Source organism: Bos indicus x Bos taurus, chromosome 18 (assembly GCF_003369695.1).
Source record: "Bos indicus x Bos taurus breed Angus x Brahman F1 hybrid chromosome 18, Bos_hybrid_MaternalHap_v2.0, whole genome shotgun sequence".
In the NCBI taxonomy this organism is placed as follows: domain Eukaryota; kingdom Metazoa; phylum Chordata; class Mammalia; order Artiodactyla; family Bovidae; genus Bos; species Bos indicus x Bos taurus.
The window spans coordinates 19,385,372-19,402,604 of NC_040093.1; the positions used below are offsets into that span (position 1 = coordinate 19,385,372).

Below are 17,233 nucleotides of genomic sequence, written 5' to 3' on the forward strand. Positions count from 1 at the left end.
AGCCTGGCCCCAGCATGACAGCAGCAGCCACATTTTCACCGTTTTTATTCATTAATTTTGTCAGATGGTTTAGTGGGGTGTGTGTGGGGAGATAGCAGGAGCAGTCCCCCACCCCCGTGCACAGGACAGGACATGCTGGGGACCCCTGGAGGGAAAGGGAGGGTAAGGAGTCAGCCTAACCCTCTCAGATTTGTGCGAGAGGCCCCAGGATGGAGGATGGTGGGGGGCGGGCATGCCCGTCAGCCCAGGGTAGGTAGGCTATGATAACGGGTTAGGGACCCACATCAAAGGCAAGTTACAAAGTTAGAAACCTGGGGTAGGGGTCAGAAGCTCAGGAAAATACAAAACAAGGGATCAGGTTGGACCAAGATCAGTGAGAGGGGAAGAGAAAGAAGGAGGGTCCCTCCCAGCTCTGGCTCAGCAGTAGCTTTGGGTCTGGCTCTCAGGGTGGAAGGACCAGCTGGGAGTAGGGTAGGGGGGTGGGGGACCAGCCCCTTCCCTCCCTTGCCCCCCATTCCTGTACAGGGACCCTCGGTGGTGCTCGCCCCTCCTCCCGTAGGCTGGTGGGGCTGCCCTGTAGGGGAGAGGGTCTGGAGGGCCCCAGGGCCCAGGCACCCTGTGAGGGGTGTGGTGGCCCCAGGGGGCCCGCTGCTTTTGGGGGAGGCGGGGGGCTGGGGGGCCAGGATCAGAGCGACTGCGAGGGTGGGCAGGAGGAGAGGAGGAGCTGGAAGAAGCGGGTGAGGGGCCCCTGGGCCCCAGGGCTAGGTTGACATAGAGGGGTTCAGGTCGGGTGGGACGCCGGGCCGAGTGCTGGGGGGCTGAGTAGCCAAGGTGGTCATGGGGAAAACAGGAGGGTGGTGGGTAACTGAGCAGGAAGTCGGGGGACCTATGGAGTGGTGGGGATTGGCCAAGCATGCCGTATGAGGCATTCAGCCTGTCTGGGGGCATGGAGCGCAAGGGACTCCAGGAGCGAGTGGGGCCAGAGTATGGGGACCCCTCACCCGCCTCGATCTCATAGTACAGGTTCTCTCCTCTGTCCAGTGGTGCAGGGGGAACCAGGGGGCTCCTCCAGACTGGGGCCGGGGAGCTGGGCTGGAAGGATGGGGAGCCGAGGGGGTACAAGCCTGGTTTGGGGACCCCGAGGAAGGGTGGCAGGCACTCCCGGGGGGCTGAGAAGAAGCCAGGGGTGGGAACCTGCTGGGGGACAGAACACAGGAACTGGGCTGCCATCTCTGGTGCAGCCCCACACCCCCCACCCATCCTGAGCTGGGCACTGACCTGGGCAGGGCCTCGGGGTGCCCTCCTTGAGGTCCCTGTGGGCCGCTGGCTCCTCACCAGGCTCCCATCACTTTGTTGCCTTGGTAAGGAGGGTGGGGGTCCTGGAGCCCAGCCACCTGGGTGGGCTAGGGGGTGGGGGGGTGGCCCACTCCCTGAGGTCCCTGGGGGCTCACCGCCCACCTCCAGGGACAGTGAACGGCGGAAAGGGGACTGAGGAGCAGAAGGGGTGCTCCCCTGCTCCTGCTGGCTCTGTCTCTGGGCCACCTGCTGAGCCCGCTCAGCCAGGGCCAGGGCCATGAGGCGTGCTGGATTTTTGGGAGGCGGGGGTGGGGCCCCCCCGGGCGCAGGAGGGACAGGGGAGGGGGCAGCAGCGGTGAATCCATACCAGCACCTAGGAGAGGAACGGGAAGAGGAGTCAGCCAGGTCTTGGGCACAGCCTCGGGGTTGAGGGAGTGGGCTGGGCTGGGCTGGGCTGGACAGGACACACCATGCTGGCCTTGGGCTCCCCGGGGACCAGGCAATGCCAACTTGCTGCAGATCTCTTGTTGGCAGGTGTCACTCAGCTGGGCCTCAGCTCCACGCAGCAGCAAGGGGATGAGGTGGGGGCGCAGGCCCGGGCTGGGGCTGAGAGCTGGTGTTGGGGTGGCTGAGGCGGGTGTTCCTCCAGCCCCCAGCAGCTCCAGGACAGCAGGTGGCACTGACACAGACAGGGGCTCCGAGATGTCCAGGGCAGCGGGTGAGGCAGGGCTGGTGGGGCCCCGGGGCGAGAGGGCCTGAGGGGTTGCCCTGGGTGGAAAGGCAGAGGCGGGGGCTGGGGGGGCCGGGCTGGCGGGAGGTGCCGGGTCCCCAGGGGTGGGGCTGCTGCATCGAAAAGTAAGGGGATCAAAGTCAAGCCCCCGGAGCCCCTCCAGGCAGCGGGGTGGGCTAAAGTCCAGCTCGTCACCGTCGTCTAGCCAGGCCGAGGTTCGGTGTGAAGGGGAGCCAGAGAGTACTCCCAGCCCAGCTGCGGAGGACTCAGAGGAAGAGGAGGAGGATGACTCGGAGGAGGACTCGGTGGACTCGGATGATGACAGGCTCTCGCAGGAGCCAGCGGGTGCGGGGCCCACGGGAAAAGCGTCACTGCTGGAGTGGGGTCGCCGTAGCCTGTGCAGACGCTGGAGGCCTGGAAGGGCAGTGCAGGGGAGGGGGAGTCAGGGATCAGAACTACCTACCCAGATACATCAGTGAGAACAGGACACACACCCCCAGTAAGTTGGGAAAATAACACACAGAGACACGTCTCTGCCTAGGGTCACAATGGCTGGGGATCCAGGGAGAGCTGTGCAGACTCATGGGTGATAGAAGACATCAGTGGCAAGTCCATGAAGAGAACTGTTCCAGAAGCAAGAACAAAGTCTGACAACCCCACTGGCTACAAGCTTGAGACCGACAGGATCTCATACCCGGTAGCTGGGAGGACAGCCTGAGGTGACCACACCTGGGAAATACTTGGGGCTCGTCTTGTACAGCTGGATGTGGGCGTATCATACAGTGTGCGCCTTCACTCCTGGGGCGCTTGTCGGAGCCCGCAGATCCATCAGGAGGGGCATGGACAAGCATCCCCTCCCCTGAGGGGACACCCACACTCGCCAATGGACAGTGATGGAGAGGAAGGAGCCTGAGCTACGCCAGCTGTGCGGACGGCAGCCTGTGACGCAGTGGTGAGTGAGTACACACGCAGCACGATACCCCTGTTTAATGATACCCTTTAATCAAAGATTCAGAACAACTAGCAGTGTGTTGTTGACCCCTACACCTGTAGGTGACAAAACTGTAAAAGCAAAGGGACGAAGACCATCAGAGGACCCCTGAGGTGGGGAGGCAGCAGGTGGGAGGGGAGGAGTTCGCACATACTGTGGTGGGAGGCCTTTACTTCTGGCCAGCAGGTTCATGGGTGTTCATGATACTATTTAATTTTTTTCGAAACGGATGAACAAAAGACTAGAAGGACCCTGCATGGGCCAATGACCAGAGTGCATCGTGAACCAAGAGTGAAGCTTTATCAAACTTATTGTACGTAAGGTCCAGATTAAAACAAAAAACCCCAAGACCCCCAAATCTCAGAACACCACGTGGAGGCCAGCTCAGAGCCCCAGTCCCTCCCAGCTCCACCTGGGCACAGGCAAGGGTCACCCCATGCTCACCAGCCCCACTGGCCTGCGATGACAGAGACTCCTCACTCTTGGCAGACCTCAGTGTGACAGTGTCAGGTCGGCAGCCTGCAGGGAGAGGACGAAGGGTCATGGGGGCACTCCAGGGTGCCTCTCCAGCCACCACGCCCACTGCCCCGCCTCTGACCTGAAGGCTGCGGTCGGGCCCGGGTGCCCCCTAGCCAGGGCAGAGGCTTCTTTCGAGGGATGCTGGGGCCTCGGCCCAGTGCAAAGAAGGTCTTCCAGCTGCTACCTCCAGGCTTCCGCTGTTTCTCGCCTCTCTCCCCTTTCCTCCTGGAGTTTGGGTCAAGACATAGGAGGCTGGCTGAGGAGCTGGGTCCCCAAGGCCAGTCCCTCCCTTCTGGACATCCTACTCACCTTTCCACAGGTGAAGTTGGGGCCTTGGAAGTTGTGGGCTCGGTGGGTGTCCCCAGCCGACCCTGGGTCCGAGCCTGGGCTTCCTCTAGTGTTAGCAGGCGAGTGGAGGGGCCGCTGCCCGCAAGGGACTTGGGCCTGGGAAGGAGGCAGCGGCCTGAGGAGTCGGGAGAGGGGGCAGCCATCAGCCCTGGGGCTGTTGAAGGCCACAGGCAAAGCCAAGCGCTACAGCCCAAGCCCCGGCCCCGCAGCGTGCCCACCCGGGCTGGCAAGGCAGGGGGCCAGGACAGATCAGGCGGGAATGGGTGGGCAGCAGGCAGGTGAGGAGGAGGAGTGAGGCAGAACGAGCTGATGAGGAGGCAGCTCCCAGCAGCCAGCGAGAACAGCGGCTCTGGCTTCAGTTACCTCGGGCCAGAGGGCCCTCCGACGTGCTGAGTCCTGACTGGGCTGGGGTCCGGGGCAGGGCAGGGAGTCTGGGTGGGGCCGGGGCAGGGTCAAGTCTGGGGACCTCCCACCTCCTCCCAGGTGGACCCATGGCCCCAAGTGCCCCCAGGAGCTACAAGGGGTGAAGGAAGAACGATGTCCGGGCCAAGAAGTGGGGATCCTGAGCGTAGGAGCTGAAATGAGAAGGCGGGGGAAGGGGAGGGAGAGGCCGGGGCGGGGTCCTCAAGGAACCAGAAGGGAGGTCCAGCTTCAGTGGGATAGGGATGGGGCTGGGAGCCCACCTACCCTCCCACTGCAGCCCTGACGATGGGGGGCGGTAGTCAGAACATGGGATAGGATTGGCATACCTGCAGGGTCAAGGCCAGCAGATGTGAAGGTGTCGCTGAACAGGACGTCCACATGGGTGAGCAGGAATTCCACCACCACCGACTGTACCCGCACCTCCCGGAAGGCTGCTGCACCCCCTAGCCCCACTGACTCCAGCTCCATGGACCTGGATGGGAGAAGAGTGAGGGTGGCCGGGTGCCTGGAGCTCCAGCTGGTGGGTTCTGGCCAGGGGAGGGTAGGGCGTCATGGAAGCAGTGACTGTCATTCAACGTCTCTGACCTTATCAAACTGATCACATCTAGAACTAGATTCTCAGCCTTTCCCCAGAACCTGCTCCCTCCCTGCCTATCCCATCTCAGTCAATACCTTGGTATTGCCCTTGACCCCTCTTTCCCTAACACCCACATCCAACTGCAGGAGACCCTGTGGGCTCCACCCACAAACTCTATGCAGAATCTGAACTCCCCATGCCCCTGCTCTGGCCCTGCCTCCATCCTCTCCCTCCTGGACCAACGCACCGCCTCCTCCCTGTTCTCCCTGCTCCCCGCCAAATCCCTACAGTCTGCTCCCTACACTCAGCCAGAGGGAGCCTGTGAACCCCTAAGTCACAGATCAGGGCCCTCCTGGCTCAGAGCCCTCCTCTGGCTACATGTCATTCCTGGTAAAAGCCAGATCCTCACCATGACCCACAACTTGTAAGTCACTCCCCTGTCTGTTCCTGCATCACCTCTCTGACCTTACCATCTCCTCCCCTTCAACCTGCACTCTCTCACTCAGCTCCAGTGACACTGGCCTCCAAAACACTGGGCCCTAACCCAGCCCCAGGACCTTTGCACTTGCTATTCCCTCTGCTTGGTTTGCTCCTTCTCAGCCACCCAGGTCCTTCTCTTACCTTCTGCAGCTGTTAATTCAAATGTTACCTTCCCAACAGAGTCTTCCCCACCTATTTTATTTAAAATTGTAAACCTATATATCCCAGGTCTGTCTTCATTTTTGCTCATAGTTCTTATACCTACCACGTACTAGCTATTTTATTTATTTGTTTATTTATTTAGCTGATTCCCAAGAAGACCTGAACTCCTCCAGGACAGAGAACTTGCCTGTCTCGGTCACCATCAAATCCTTTCGGGCTTACCTTGCTGCTGGCCAAGAAGGACTTCTTCCTGAAGCCTTTCCTGCCACTCTATCTAAAAATGTCAAGTGCCATGACTGACCAGATCTCCCTTCCCTACTTTGTAATCTTTCTCCTCAGCCCTCATCACTGTCACACTGTGCTCTCTTTTTTTTTTGGTAATGTCCACTGTCATCTCCCGCATAGGATTGTGAGCTCAGAGTGTAAGTTCCTGCTCACCACTGTGTCCCCAGTGCTGAGAACAAGGGCGGGCATACGGGCACCCAACACTTAAGAAATATGTGTTGAGGGACTTCCCTGGTGGTAGTGGCAGGAGTCTGCCTGCCAATGCAGGGGATGTGGGTTCAATCCCTGGTCTGGGAGGATCCCACATGACTTGGGGCAACTAAAGCCCGTGTGCCACAACTACTGAGCCCATGAGCTCTAGGACTGGTGAGCCACAGCTAATGAGACCCTGTGCCGCAACTACTGAATCCTGGGTGCCCTGGAGCTCACATGCGGCAACTACTGAAGCCCATGCACCTAGAGCCTGTGTTCTGCAACAAGAGACACCACGATGGGAAGCCTGTGCACCACAAGGAGTAGCTCCTGCTCACTGCAACTAGAGAAAATCCCGAACGCAGCAACGAAGACCCCCACAACCATAAATAAATTACAAGAAAAGAAATAATGTGTTGGGTGAAATGATCAAAAGTTGGATGGGTTCCTGGGGTGAGGTTGGGGGCGGGGGCGGGGAGACTCCAGGCCCAGCCTGGGAGTTGGTAGGGAGCTGGGGGAGCAGGCTGGTGAGCTGCCAGCTTACCGTAGCAGGTTAGGTGCCCAAACGATGGCCAGGTTGCGGGCGTGCATGCTGGTGTTGGCACTGTGCCTCGCCATGCGGGCCAAGTGCCTCAGAAGGTACTCCAGGGTCCTGGGGATGGGAGTGGAGAGGGACGCCTGAGCCTCACCTCCCTCGGGAGTCCACCACCACCCTTCCCTTCCCCTCCTGGTTTACCGGTAGTGCGGCGGGGGCAACTGCTGGATGACATCGTGAACCCTCACCAGGCGCTCCTCCTCGCCTGGCACCGACATGGCCTCCTAAGACAGTGCACAGTGTGAGCGGGGCTGGGCTGCCGCCTCCCAGCCCCTCCTACCTCGCGGTCACCCTCACTCACACTGAACTTCCCGTAGAGCTGGTAAGTGAGTAAGGGGTTGGGCAGCTCTCGGAAGTAGAGCTTGCAGAGGGAGGACACGCTGTGGATGTCCTGCAGGAAGGCGGGGCCAGACAGTTCAGGGATCCTCTCACTGTCGAACTCATGCCTGAGGCCACCACGTCAAGAAGAAGATGCAGGTCAGAGCTGGCCCACCAGGCTGGGTCCTGCCCCCACACCTAAAGTGTCCACAGGTAGATGCAACCCTCTTCCTGTGCTGGCTTTTCAGAGGCAGTACTTACTGAGCTCCCTTCCCCCCAACAACCCTGCATGCCAAAGACAAGGGCGCCCCATTTACACAGGAGCACACTGAGGCTCTGGTGGGAGACGCCCTGCTTGTAGCTACCCAAGCCCATCTGCCTCCAGAGTGTGACTGGGCTCCATCCACAAAGTTGTGCCATTTCCCTGGCTCCAAGAGGCACTGGAAACTGCAGCTGGAATCCCGGCGGCTTCTGCTCACAACCTGGCAGCCTCTCAGGTGAGAAAGCTCTATACACGGGACCTTGGCCTCAGGCTCTCTGCTCTCGCCTGGAAGCCCGGGCCTCAGCGCTTCCCACTTCTTAAACTGTTATGCCTATTGCCCCTCTTTGGCCCACAATCCTTCCTGTGGTTCCTCCCTTACTCCCAGTAAAAGCCAAGAGCCTAACAGTCATCAAAAAGAGCCCGTGAGCCTACTCTCCCCTAATCACTTCTCAGACATCATCTCCTGCCACTTTTCCCCTCTCACTGGCTGTTCTCTCCATGGTGGACAACCACAGTGCTCGCTCCCCCACCTCCTCCACAGCGAGCTCTCTCCCAGGAGGCCTTCTCCACCCACCATGATTTCTTATTATGATCTCCCTCACCCCGTCTTTTTTTTCTCCAGGCCACCTGTCACCTATCGTCAACTCTCTCCTTTCCTGTCTGCCTCTCCTTCCAGCACATGGACCCCATGAGGGCAGGAGTCTCCGGCTGTCTCGTTCACCATGGTGTCCCTAGAGCTTAATGCTTGGCATGTGGCAGGTGCTCATGAAGGTTGGTGGAGGGTCCTCACCGTAGCCTCTGGATGTTGGATGACACACCCGAGAGTCGATAGATTCCATCCACCACCCCGTGGGCCTCAATAAACTCAGAACAGCAGCGCAGCACCTGGGGCACTGGGAGAAAGCAAGGGTTCGATCTGCTGCTGTGGGTCACAGCCTAGCGGGGAGAAAGGGCAGGGGAGGCGGACTGGGCCTCACCGTCCTGGCCTGAGTTGCTGAGGTGTTCTCCCAGGTCACAGCCAAATACCCTCTGCCGCAGAATGCCCCGCTGCCGCAGACGCTGCCGGGAAGGGCGGGAGCGCATGAAGGTGCGGAGGAGGCCAGCCAGCTTCCCCCGCGGCCGGGGCACCGCTGTGGAGATAAAGGCTGGTCACACAGGGTCGCATGGGGAGATGGGGCAGGGTCTGGCCCCTGGTAATTACAAACGGGTAATGTTCACATTACCTGAGGTCAGAGAGGAAGCACCCTGGGAAGCCAGGACACCACACGGGGGACCGTCGGCATCTGCAGGGTGAACAGTGGTGGAAAGGATGGAGGGCAGGGAAGGGATGCAGGAGGGCCTCCCCACTCTGCCCAGGACACTCACCCCCCTTTAGTCCTGGACCCGGCCGCTCCGTGAATAGTTCCACACACTCACTGGGGAAGAAACCGACCTGAGGAGGGTTTGGGGTCAGTGGCGGGGCCACCTGAGCTGGCGCAGTGCCCCAGCCCCACCTGTCCAGCTCTAACCAGGCTTACCTGGAAGCCCCGCTTGCCCCGCCACCAGCTCCGATCCTCCGTGGGCGGCATGTCGATCACGGAGACAATGTCCCCCACCTGGGAGTGGGTGGGCATGAGGAGGCAGGGTCAGAAGGTGCAGATGAAGTGGGAGCCCAGCCAGAGTCTGCTCCCCTACAGCCTTACCTCGAAGGACAGCTCGTCAGGTGCCTGGGCCGTGTACCGCTTTACCACATGGGCAGCGGCCACTGCGGGGATATTGAGTGAGGCCTCCTCACTGAGGAGCAGTCGCCGGCCGTGGTTGTCCAGCTGAGATGGAGGGGATGTGGCAAGGAGAGGCCAGAAGAAGGCAATAGTAAAGACCGAGAAGGTTCCCCCACTGGAGGCCACCCCCTGTCCCCCACCTGGGTGCCCCTGTCACTCAAAGCTATTGGTAAAACACCTACACTCTTGCCCCTTCCAAAGCAAATTCCCTTCCATGTCCCAGGATGCCCCTGCCCGAAACCATGCTGATTCACTCCTGCACCCACATCCTCCACAGCAAACGTTGCATATCTGCTATCTGAAAACCTGCACTCTTAGCCTGGCGTTCTGCTGCTGCTGCTGCTAAGTCGCTTCAGTCGTGTCCGACTTTAGCAACCCCATGGACTGCAGCCTACCAGGCTCCTCCGTCCATGGGATTTTCCAGGCAAAAGTACTGGAGTGGGGTGCTGTTGCCTTCTCCGGCATTCTGCTAGCTATAGCCAAAACTATTTCTAGCCAGTATACCAATATTCCTTGAAATTCTCACATCCCCACAGCCCAACACCTGCACACACACACACACATGCACGCACCCACTTGCGTTCTCTCTCACAGGCAAGCGCCCACACAGACACTGAAATACCAGTGCCTCCTCCACTCTGGCTCTTTTCTTTCCTGTGCCCACACACCCTCCCAGGCTGCTTCTTGCTCCTCAGACATCCCTCCCTCACTCCCAGCTCCAAGCCCCCTGCCCGGGGCCCACCTCCATCCAGGTAAGCACCGGCCCACAGTTGAGGTTACTGTCCACCAGCCCTGACAGGGTTTCCAGGTACTGCAGCAGCAGCGGCACCAGCATCTGGGGCAGGTTGTCAGAGTGGGATTTGTGAGAAGACCCCACCCAAGAGAACCCACCACCCTCCTGTACTGCCCTGGCTCGCCTCTGGCAGGGCTGAAATTCAACGTAAACACATGGGTGCTGCTCCGCTGTGAAGTACTGAAATACTGTCGTTATCAGTTATAAACAGTCTGGGCCAAGGCCCTGTGTGCCCCCAGCGGTCTGGCCATTCTGACTCTCCCCTGGAGCCCCCTAAACTCCCCATGATCCTAAAAACTAAAGGGAGTCACCCTGCTGCAGTTCTGAGGCCCCCAACTGGTTGGAACTCAGGACATAGCAGTGTTTAATATTTATCTATTTCCCCTGCCTTGATGGTTTCACCCATCACTGGTGAGGACACACCTTGACTGAAGCAGGGGCTGGGACAGGTAGTTTACCTGGGCAGCCCTGGCGCCCTCTGGGGGTGGAGGAAGCTCTGGGAGGCAGGAAAACCTCCGGTCAAATATGCATCGGTGGAGGTGGGCATCCAAGGAACGGAAGTCATCGTAACTGCGGAGAACTGGCCAGGAACGGCCCTGTGGGAGTGGGAAGGACAGGGGGATACAGCAGCTTCATTATACTGAGCTGAGGACCACGGCAGTCAGTTCACTGGGCCAGAGGAGAGGCGGGGCGGCTGCCGCACCTGACAGGTCACCTGCACCCCGAACACCAGTTCATTCTCTCCAGAGACGTTCGGACCGTCACGCTCTGGAGACAGCAGGAGCTGCAGAGGGAAACAAAAGGCCCTGGTGAGGGTCTCACTTTTGTCCCTGTCCTGACCTCTCCAGGTCGGCACTATCAAGGGATGGGACCGTGTCCACCTCCTGAGTCTCCCCACAGTCAAGGCCTGGTGATGGCTCAGTCAGAATCCAAGGTCCTGGCACAAAATTCACACCTAACAAAGTCATTGCTGAATGAATAAAGGAACAAATGAAGGAAGGAACAAGTCTCCCCTCTGCCCTACAGCTCCTGCCACTGAGCAGTCACTCCCGGCGGGGAGGTTTCAGGGGTAAAGTGGCTGATGCTGCTTCAGGGTTGGGTGGGATCCCACCTACCCACCTGGGTGCAACCCCCATACCTGAATGTGGCCGAAGTCAACATTCTCGTAGTGGAAATGGGCACAGTCTGCCAGCCGGGGAAAGGGGCCTCGAGGAGCCGAGAGCCTGGGGGACAGACGACAGATCACTAGCAGCCCTATGCTTGGCTCCCCTCCTAGGTTGAGGCTCTCCCTCACCTCTCACCTCTTCCCAGCCTTCCCCTTCACACTGGGTCCCCCAGTAGGGGGCAGGGGCTGCACCGAGCCCTCCCCTGGGCCATCCAGGCTGTCAGTGCTGCGAGCCTGTACAGCAGAAAGAAGAATCAGAGGCCCCCAGAGATGGGAGCAGAGAGACAACGGGAGCATTGTTATCTGGCAGCCTGGGCCTGCAGGCCCGAATTGCTCCACACACTGTCCTGAGCATGGAGTAGAGGGGTAGGTCAGGGGGAGGTGAAGGCCGGGCTCAGGGTAGGTCTGCTTCTTTATGTGTAGTCTGGAGTGGGGGACTGAAGGAGCAGGGGCCATGGGTGCGTCAGGGCAAGAGCATGCTGGTACTATCTCTCCCTGTTTAAAAGCCTCCTCTAGCCCCAGGAGAGAAGGGGTTGTGCCTTTCCACGCCTTTCATCAACATCTGGACAATCACAGCTCCCATCTTATCAGTCTCCCTGCTTCCACCTCTCCCTTCCTGCCAGCTTCTTCACAGCAAGAGTCAGTATCACTTTCACAAAACACAAATCTGCCTCTGTCTCTCCCCAGGTCAGGGATCTTCAATGGCTCCCTGTTGTCTTTAAGATAAAGTCTAGATACTGTGGCCTCTGCTTACCTCTCCAGCCTCATTTCTTCCCACTGCCTCTACTCTCAGAGCTCTCAGACTTCTAAGAGTCCAACAAAAGAATCATCTTCTCATTTCCTTCTAGGCCTTTGCAAAGGCTGTTCCCACTGCATGGAACATTCATCCCCATCTTTTCCCCGTGCTTTCACTTAGCCCTCAGATCTGACTCTCATGGTAGCCTCCCCCATCCCAGGCTTGATGATGTTGCCTTAACTTCCCTCATAACAGCCCTGTGCACTCTGAGATGTCCCCATCTGGTGACAAGTCCAGCTCCCCCACTGGACTGAGGCTCAGTCCCTACTCCCCCAGCATTGCCCTGCACAGAGCTGGGCAGAGAATTGAAGCTCCTCACAAGTAGGGTTGTGCCTGATTCCTCTCTGGGTCCCAATGCCCAGTGCCAGCTCAGTCACCCAGCAGGGGCTGGGTGAAATCTGATGAATAAATTAACCATCTGCCAGATGAGGATTTCCCAGAATGGGCCCTAGCCTCTCCCTCCTTCATTCTCCCACAACCCCGACTTCATCCTTTGGGTCTCACCCTTGGGTCGGTCCCCCTCCAGCCCATGAAGTTCCCCAAGGCAGGATGGGTTCTGACTTTCTCCGTGCCTGGAGCAAAGGGGCTACACAGAGGTCTCAGTGAATGCTAAGTGAGGGAATGAGGGAATGAATGGATGAATGAGCAGGAGCAGCATGGTGGGAGAGGGAGACGGTGGGGGAGGGCGGATGAGGACAAGAAGATGGAGAGGACCCAACGATCACATCGCGGGGTACAATGCACGCTGGGGATTGAGGTGCAGTAAGGAAGAGGGGAGCAGTTGGAGAGGCTGAAGTAAAGGTTCAGGCTGATGCGGGGAGGGGGTAAGGGAGGGTTGGTTGAGAAGGACTGGGATGGGATGAGAAAGGAGAAGAAAAGGGTCAGGCTGAGGATGGAGCCGGGTGGGGGTGGGGCTCAAGAATGAGAAAGGGGCTGATGGTAGGAGGAGGAGGGGTCTAAGCCAGGGAGAGGAGGAGGATGGGATGACGATGCTGGGGATGGATCTGGGACAGGGGCTGGTTGGAGGACTCGGAGACCCTCAGAAGGCCTCCGCGAAGGCCACTTAGAGGATGCGGGGTCCTTCCCTGGACCAGCCCTTTTTCCTCCCAAGTCTGGGTCTTCGGCCACTGTCACCCCCATACAGGGCGTGGAACGGGGATGCGCGTTGAGGGGGCGGGGCCGGGGTAAGGGCTCGAGCCCAAGACCAGGCCGGGGTACGAGAGGGACCGCGATGAGGGGTGAGGGGCGGCGCGGGCCGCGGACTCGGGCGGGGCCAGGGGCGGGGCGCGTGGGGCGTGGCCGCGCGCGGACAGACTGACTTCGCCGATGGACGGACGGCCGCGTGGGCGCCTCACCACCATAGCCGCGTAGCCTCCTCAGGCGCCAGCCGCGCTGGACCCCTCGCTCGTCGTCCTCGTCGCCGATGCCGCCGCCATGGCGACACAAAGGGGAGGGCGCGAGCCGCGCGCGGGCGGCTGCAGGCCCCGCCTCTAACGGCTGCCCGTGCCTCTGGCGCGCGCGCTCCACGGGGGCGGGGGCAATGAGGGACGCGGCGAAGAATCTCATTGGCTCTACCCTTGGCCTTAGGACGACGCCCCGCCCACCTGGCGGCTAATCATTGGCTTCAGCTTGGGTCCTATTTCTGGCTAGATCTCTTCGGCCCCGCCCCGCGAAGTTTGACAGCACCACGCCCATGCCTGCGTTTCATTGGCCGTCATTCCCCTCCTGAGACACACCCCCAGGTTCTTTATGCTTTGCTTTTAACATTTCCAACAGTAAGCAGTGGACCCTTCCCTTAGTCCACTGTCAGTGATGGCTCTTCTGACATTTAGCTGGCTTCTCTCATGAGCGCAAGCTTTTCTCCACTCCCTAAGCAGCTCTTCAAAGTTCCGAACCCCACTTTGTCAGTCCCGACTCAGCCCCTACCCCTGCTCTTGGAATTTTAGGAACATTGGGCCATGGATGTTTTTCACTGGCTCAGATGCCTCGCACAAACTCAATTCCAATTTTTCCTGTTGTTGACTGAAGCTCAGAAAACACTCTGTAACAATACCCTTTCCAAGAGAACTTGCCATTGGTCATGCCCTCAACAAGGTCCTCGAAGGTACATCCTTGATCAATCCATTCATTCATTCAAAAACTCTGATCACTTAATTTGTGGATCTATCAGTAACCAAAACGGGGGATATATACCCTGCCCACATGGAGCTCAAAAGCTAGTGGGAAAAGAATTTGCAAAATAGATATTTTAAAATATGGATAAAAATTAAGCAGAGATTGGGGAAAGGGAGTGTGATGGAGGAGTCAATTTACAGCTACTTACTTCAATTTATTGAACATGTTGACCTCACTTCCACAACAGGTATTTCCCACATGAAGTACCCTCTGCCTGGAATATTCTTTGTGCCCCCCCCCCCCACCTCATTGAAACACAACTGCAAATCCTTCCACACTCTTCTTGTGAGAAAGTACAGTCTGCCTTTCCTCCCTCTTGAATCTGGGCAAGACTGTGACAACTTCAACCAATAGACAATAGGAATGATTGGAGAAGGCAATGGCACCAGTACTCTTGCCTGGAAAATCCCATGGATGGAGGAGCCTGGAAGGCTGCAGTCCATGGGGTCGCTGAGGGTCGGACACGACTGAGCGACTTCACTTTCACTTTTCACTTTCATGCATTGGAGAAGGAAATGGCAACCCACTCCAGTGTTCTTGCCTGGAGAATCCCAGGGACGGGGGAGCCTGGTGGGCTGCCGTCTATGGGGTCGCACAGAGTCGGACATGACTGAAGTGACTTAGCAGTAGCAGTAGCAGGAATTGACACTCTGTGATTTCCAAGGCGAGGTAGTAAAAGGTAATGCAGTTTCCTCTTTGTCTGCTGGAATGGCTAGCTCTGGAGCCTTGAAGCACAATGTAGAAGTGCAGTTCTGCTGAGGCAGTTCATGCTTTGAGGAAGCCCTGATCACAATAAACTGTGGAAAACTCTTCAAGAGATGGGCATACCAGGCCACCTGACCTGCCTCTTGAGAAACCTGTATGCAGGTCAGGAAGCAACAGTTAGAACTGGGCATGGAACAACAGACTGGTCCCAAATAGGAAAAGGAGTACGCCAAGGCTGTATATTGTCACCCTGCTTATTTAACTTCTATGCAGAGTACATCATGAGAAACGCTGGGATGGAGGAAGTACAAGCTGGAATCAAGATTGCTGGGAGAAATATCAATAACCTCAGATATGCAGATGACACTACCCTTATGGCAGAAAGTGAAGAGGAACTAAAGAGCCTCTTGATGAAAGTGAAAGAGGAGAGTGAAAAAGTTGGCTTAAAACTCAACATTCAAAAAAAAAAAAATTCAGAAAACTAAGATGGGCATCCGGTCCCATCACTTCATGGCAAATAAACGGGGAAACAGTGGAAACAGTGGCTGACTTTATTTTTCTGGGCTCCAAAATCACTGCAGATGGTGATTGCAGCCATGAAATTAAAAGACGCTTACTCTTTGGAAGGAAAGTTATGACCAACCTAGACAGCACATTAAAAAGCAGAGACGTTACTTTGCCAACAAAAGTCCGTCTAGTCAAGGCTATTTTTCCAGTGGTCATGTATGGATGTGAGAGTTGGACTATAAAGAAAGCTGAGCGCCAAAGAATTGATGCTTTTGAATTGTGGTGTTGGAGAAGACTCTTGAGAGTCCCTTGGACTCCAAGGAGATCCAACCAGTCCATCCTAAAGGAGATCAGTCCTGGGTATTCATTGTAAGGACTGATGCTGAAGCTGAAACTCCAATACTTTGGCCACCTGATGGGAAGAGCTGACTCATTTGAAAAGCCCCTGATGCTGGGAAAGATTGAGGGCAGGAGAAGGGGACGGCAGAGGATGAAATGGTTGGATGGCATCATGGACTCGATGGACATGGGTTTGGGTGGATTCCGGGAGTTGGTGATGGACAGGGAGGCCTGCTGTGCTGCGGTTGATGGGGTTGCAAAGAGTCGGAGACGACTACACGACTGAACTGAACTGAACTGAAGCCACAGACTCCACAGGTGAAGAATCTGCCTGCAATGCAAGAGCCACAGGAGACATGGGTTTGATCCCTGAGTTGGGAAGATCCCCTGGAGTAGGAAACAGCAACCCACCCCAATACTCTTGCCTGGGAAATCTCATGGCCAGAGGAGTCTGGCGGGCTACAGTCCATGCGGTTGCAAAGAGTTGGAACACAATTGAGCACATGAACACAAACAAACCAAAAAAAGCCACATAGAGAGACCTTGTATAGACACTACAGTCCAGCTTGGCATTGTCTGAGCCCTGATGCTGAACTTAGGAGTTTAAGAGGCTCCAGAGATTCCACTCCCAGCTGTCAAGCCACCTTTGTCTTTCCAGCCGAACCCCTAGACATCATGGAGCAGAAATGATCTATTCCCAACTCTGCCCTGTGACTCACAGAATATATGAGCATAATAGAATAATTGTTTTGTGCCACTAAGTTTTGGGGATAGCTTGTTACCTAGAAATAGTCATTAGGATGGCCCTTGGTTAATTATTAATTCCTACCTATCTCAATTCCTCAGGAATACTTCTAGGCCCCACTCACCCCACACACACACCAACTAAATCAGATTCTGCTGCTATAAACATCTTTTTTTTTCTCCTTATGCCTAAACAGCTATTTCCTTGTTTTTATTTTATTTAAATGTATGGCTTGTTCATAAAGACTGAAAACAAATATTTACCATGTCTATAACATACAAAAGCTACTTTTTACAGAAATCTATCCTATCCTCTTTTTTTGTAAATACAAATATCAACATAATCCTGATTGCATATTTAACACCTTGTCATAAAAATTGTCTAACATACAGCAAAGCTGAACAATTTTACACCCATACAACCACCCCAGATCCTACCATTAACATTTTACTATATTTGTTTTATCTCACATCTATTACTCTATTCATCTGTTAATTTGACTTTGGATACATTTCAAAATAAATTGGAGAAGGCAATGGCAACCCACTCCAGCACTCTTGCCTGGAAAATCCCATGGACGTAGGAGCCTGGTGGGCTGCAGTCCATGGGGTCGCTAAGAGTCTGACACGACTGAGCGACTTCACTTTCACTTTTCACTTTCATGCCTTGGAGAAGGAAATGGCAACCCACTCCAGTGCTCTTGCCTGGAGAATCCCAGGGACAGGGGAGCCTGGTGGGCTGCCGTCTATGGGGTTGCACAGAGTCGGACATGACTGAAGTGACTTAGCAGCAGCAGCAGCAAAATAAATTAAAGACATTGTATACTGTCCCATAAATACTTCAGCATGCATCTCTCACTAGAGTTCAATATTTATCTTTCTTTTCAGGTAATATGTACCCAGTGTAATTCACAATTTCACTGAATTTTAACAGGTGCATATGTGCATTTGTTCTAAGTCGCTTCAATCGTGTTGACTTTTTGCAATCCCATGGACAGTAGCCCGCCAGGCTCCTCTGTCCATGAGATTCTCCAGGCAAGAATACTGGAATGGGTTCCCACACCCTCCTCC

General features: G+C 56.4%; 1 protein-coding gene across 1 annotated transcript; it reads right to left on the minus strand.

Annotated features, from left to right (window-relative positions):
• Positions 1-28: 28 nt before the first annotated feature.
• On the minus strand, positions 29-12,921 carry ARHGAP33 (Rho GTPase activating protein 33). Its single transcript, XM_027514167.1, is given in 23 exon segments — positions 29-1,194; positions 1,279-1,610; positions 1,613-1,669; positions 1,766-2,440; positions 3,462-3,536; positions 3,616-3,761; positions 3,846-3,999; positions 4,634-4,779; positions 6,548-6,655; positions 6,740-6,822; positions 6,900-7,044; positions 7,969-8,071; positions 8,156-8,308; positions 8,402-8,461; positions 8,544-8,610; positions 8,696-8,773; positions 8,861-8,983; positions 9,681-9,773; positions 10,190-10,327; positions 10,435-10,515; positions 10,870-10,954; positions 11,033-11,130; positions 12,197-12,921. Coding segments are annotated over 23 exon segments (3,804 nt in total). The 5' UTR covers positions 12,224-12,921; the 3' UTR covers positions 29-417.
• Between the last annotated feature and the right edge of the window lie 4,312 nt (positions 12,922-17,233).